The 3,990-nt window shown below is 61.4% G+C and overlaps 1 protein-coding gene across 1 annotated transcript in view; it reads left to right on the top strand.

The window, feature by feature from the left end:
* Window positions 1-3,976, top strand: part of RAPGEF2 (Rap guanine nucleotide exchange factor 2) — a 132,639-nt gene extending 128,663 nt beyond the window's left edge. Inside the window, 3 exon segments of the mRNA XM_006164178.2 lie at window positions 1-343; window positions 2,189-2,464; window positions 3,676-3,976. The exon segment at window positions 1-343 is cut by the window's left edge and continues 208 nt beyond it. Coding sequence (XP_006164240.1) covers window positions 1-343; window positions 2,189-2,464; window positions 3,676-3,701 — 645 coding nt within the window. The 3' untranslated portion in view covers window positions 3,702-3,976.
* The last annotated feature ends 14 nt before the right edge of the window (window positions 3,977-3,990 follow it).

The following is a 3,990-nucleotide window of genomic DNA, read 5'->3' as shown; positions in this document are numbered from 1 at the left end:
GGCCCCGCTCGCCTGGACTACACGGGGGACCCCGCCGGCTTCTGGGCCTCGAGCGGCCACTCGGACCAGGTCCCGTTTCCCGACCACAGTGCCAAGTACAGCCGGCAGAGCCGCAGCCGCGACAGCCTGGAGCAGGCCCAGTCCCGCGCCAGCTGGGCCTCGCCCACGGGCTGCTGGGGAGAGGACTCGGAGGGTGACACGGGCACCATAAAGCGGAGGGGGGGCAAGGACGTGTCCACCGATGCCGAGGGCAGCAGCATGGCGCCTGTGGCCGAAGACCCCAAGCCGGTCCCTACGCCCGTCCACATCGCGGTGACGCCCAGCGGCGCCAAGGGGCTCATCGGTGAGTTGCGCAGGGTGGGGGCTGGCCTGCCCCGACCGCCGGCCTCGACTCGCCCATTCCCCAGGGAGGCTGTCCTGAGGCTCAGCCGGTGCTGCTCCGTGGGCCTTCCAGGGCGTTCTCAGGGAGGTCTCTGCTGTGAGCCCGGGTCCGCCCATGTGGGCCAGCCCGAGTGCGGCTGCCCTCACGCCCTGTCTGACCCAGGGCTGGACGTTGGCGTGGTCCCGACCCGGTCTCTGTGGGCGTGCGTGGAGAGACTCCAGCGTGGCGAGTCCGTGAGCCTCAGCGGTCCGGGTCGGCGGCGTGGGTGTTAGCGGCTCGTTTCTCCCTTTGTTTGAAATGATCAGAATCGGTGCCCGTTCCTCATGAAGGGGGAATTTTTCTTTTTCTTCTTTTTTTTGCCATAGAGTGGGCTCCACCATGCCCATAAAGGAGGTATTTTTTCTCCTTGAAGTGGTTTCAGATGTGTTACTATGTTACTATTCTAGTTTGTTTCCTCGAGTACTCAGAACGATGCTTGGCAAACTCGAAGGTCGTTGATTGGGGAGGGGAGGGCACGGACTCCCGTGTGCTGAGGAAGGGTGTGGGTTCAGGAGTTGGCAGGTCACGTGACACCTGAGTCTGGCCACTGAACTTGCTTTAGGACGTGGGCCAGTCCTGCCAGTCCCTTCCTCAGGAGCTCGTATGAGGATTGCTGGGGTCCCGTGCACGGTCTCTGGGACAGCGCCTGCCGGTGGTCCCTGAACGTGGTGGGCGTGGTTTCCGTGGACGTTCGACGTCTTACTGCTGAGCTGCAGGATTAGGTCAGAGAGTGAAGAGGTGCGCATTCTGCAATGTGGCCCTCGTAGACGGCAAGCTCTCAGTGGGACACCGGGGTCACTGGGCGCGTCCCGGGCCACAGCGGGTGTCACGTTCCATCTCCTGTCGAGGTGAGCAGACGGCGACCACACTCTCTCGAGCTGGACTTTCTGGGCGCGTCCTGCTTTCTGCTTACTTAGCTTCCAGCATGGACACAGGAGCCCATCGACTGCCCCAGGGCTGGAGCTTGCCGCCACTGCCCTGGGGCTCCGGCCCGTCGGCTCCCGGGCACTCGCACAAGTGCCCAGCGTGCTTGAGGCTGGCCGTGCTGGGTCCGGACCACGGCACCCGCAGGTGCCCCTGGAGCAGCGCCTCGCTCCTGCCATGGAGCGGGCCCCCAGGGCTTCCTTCCGGCCGACTCAGACTCGGAAAGGCCCCGTGAGGAGTGGGAGCTAGAGCAGGGCTGGCAGGTAGGTCCAGGGCTCAAGAAACGAGCTTCCAGGCTTCACGTTGCCGATGGCGACCGTCAGCGACTAGAAGGGACATGAAGGAAAAGCCAGTGTTTTTCAGTGTAGCCTAAGGTGGGCGTCCTCTTCGGGTCTCCTTCGCAAGGCTGCCGTAACTCACTGCTTCCAGGGTGAGTCCTGAGGCCCGAAAGGGAGTGACTTGTCGGGGGCGGGACACGTGCCACACTGAGTGCCAGGCACCCTGGTCCTGGAGGGAGAGGGAATGGGCGCTCTCCCGAGTTCCCTTGTGGCCCAGCCTGTGGCACGTGGCTTTGTGTTTACCGTCCACGGTGACCTCTCCGCAAAGCCTGGCCTGAGCTCACTGCTGGGTTGGCAGGAGACATGGTTAAGCAGCAGGGCCCCAGAGCCCCGATGTCTGGTCTGGTCGGCCTTCTCCCCTGGTTGGCCGCCCGGCTGGTTCTGCCCCTGCCGCGCACAGCCACGCTTGCTTGTGCACGGTGCCGCTCCGGTTATCGTTTCTGTGTTCTGCTTAACGTGTGTGGCAGCCGTGTGCCCCGAGGCTGACTGTTCGTCTCTGCCACAGCACGCAAGGAGGGCAGGTACCGGGAACCACCGCCCACGCCGCCCGGCTACGTCGGGATCCCCATCGCTGACTTCCCGGAGACGCACTGCCACCCGACCAGGAAGCCTCCCGACTACACTGTGGCCCTGCAGCGCTCTCGCATGGTGGCCCGGCCCTCGGAGCCTGCGGGACCCGTGCCGGGGCCACAGCCGCCAAGCAGCAGGCCGTCCAGCAAGCCGCAGTGGCACAAGCCCGCCGACGCCCACGCGCCTCCGGGGCTCCCTGCCGAGGAGGATGGTAGGTGCCCACCTGGGAGACCGCCTGCTCGGACCTCTGCCAGGTCACTCGGGAGGCCGTGGCTGTCGGTGCCGTGCTGTTTGCGCGGTTTCCTACACGGCTAGAGAGATGCCCGGGAGCGCGGAGGATCACTTGTCATGGGGGCTGTGTCTGAGCTCTTCCTTAGCCCTCAGTACAGTCGCGGTGCCGCGCGGCCCTGCTTTCCAGGAAAGAATGACACCGTCCCAAGTTGGTGTCCAAGACTGTCTGGAAGCATCCTGAGCCGCCAGGACGGCTAAGGGTTCCCTGGAGACTCTCCCCGGGCCGTTAGTGCCTGGGGGCCCAGCCGGAGATGGTGGTCCAGTGTGGACCCCTGCCGTCTACCGGCCATGAAGCCTGAGGGCGGGGGCGACACCTTTCTTGGCTTTTTAGTTTAACGTTTGTGACACAGTCATTTAGAAAAAAGCAAGACCGTGGATGAAAATTGTCTATAGCTTGCCACTACAGGGGATTGCCACATCCGTTTTTATATGTAGCCCAGGCCACACGTGGCTGCGTGTTAAAGCGTGGACACGCGACTTTATACATTTTCAGGAATTTATTACTAACAGTTTTCTGATACACATTTCTAATTTAGTAAATCTATATAAGAGGTTTCCAAGAAGTCCAGGGAAATGGCTGTTTTTAAAAAAAATTGCATGGGGACCAGCAGTTGGCATAATGGCTACATTGCTGGACTCCCATGTAGTTGACCACGGTTCAAGTCCTGGACCTGGCGGCTTAAACTCACGCCAGGCGCGTGTGCGTGCGTGCCCAAGATCCCAAGAGGAGAATGGAGGAGAAGGGATTGCGGTGTGGACATCGCCCCTGGGGGGATAATCTCTCACTGTCCTTCAGTCTCTCTCTGTCTTTCTGGTGAGCCCATGCGCCCTATAGCAAAAACCTCAAAAAAAATTGATGATTTCAAAGTTTTTTGTATTAAAGTTGAACTTTAACTTTCCATAAATGTTTTAAAGCCCCCTTGCATTTAAAGATGCACATCGCCTGTATTTCTTTTAACCTTTTTGTTCTCGTTAATCCTCGCCTAGGAGCAGAACACGGGTTTTAGGTACGGTCACCAGGGCAGACGCCGCAGCGCTGCGGCCGGTCAGTGAGGGCTTCCTCTGTAGGAGGAGGCATCGCCACTCACTCACTGTTCTCTCCCCCTCCCTCCCACCCTGCGGCGTCCGCAGAGGACGAACAGGTGTCTGCTGTTTGAGGCGCAGTCTCTCCTGGACGCAGAGCGAGCCACCTGACCGAGGTGAGGACGCGGCCGTGGCAGCAGGGCCTCGGGAGCTGCACCATGAGGATGGAGGACGGAGGACGGAGGACGGAGGACGGTCGGCCCCCTCCCTGCCTCCGGGCCGCACAGGCGGCGCCCCCTCGTCTTCCCCTTTGCATGTGAAATACTGTGAAGAGGTCGCCCTGGCACTTTCTGGACTCTGCCGCGTGGAGGCACCTGCCACGTTACACCGTGTCATTCCGATTCCAAGAGCGTCCCACCAGGA

The sequence above is a fragment of the Tupaia chinensis genome, unplaced genomic scaffold (genome assembly GCF_000334495.1).
Source record: "Tupaia chinensis unplaced genomic scaffold, TupChi_1.0 Scaffold143591_1, whole genome shotgun sequence".
In the NCBI taxonomy this organism is placed as follows: Eukaryota; Metazoa; Chordata; class Mammalia; order Scandentia; family Tupaiidae; genus Tupaia; species Tupaia belangeri.
This window is presented reverse-complemented; position numbering and strand designations above follow the sequence as displayed.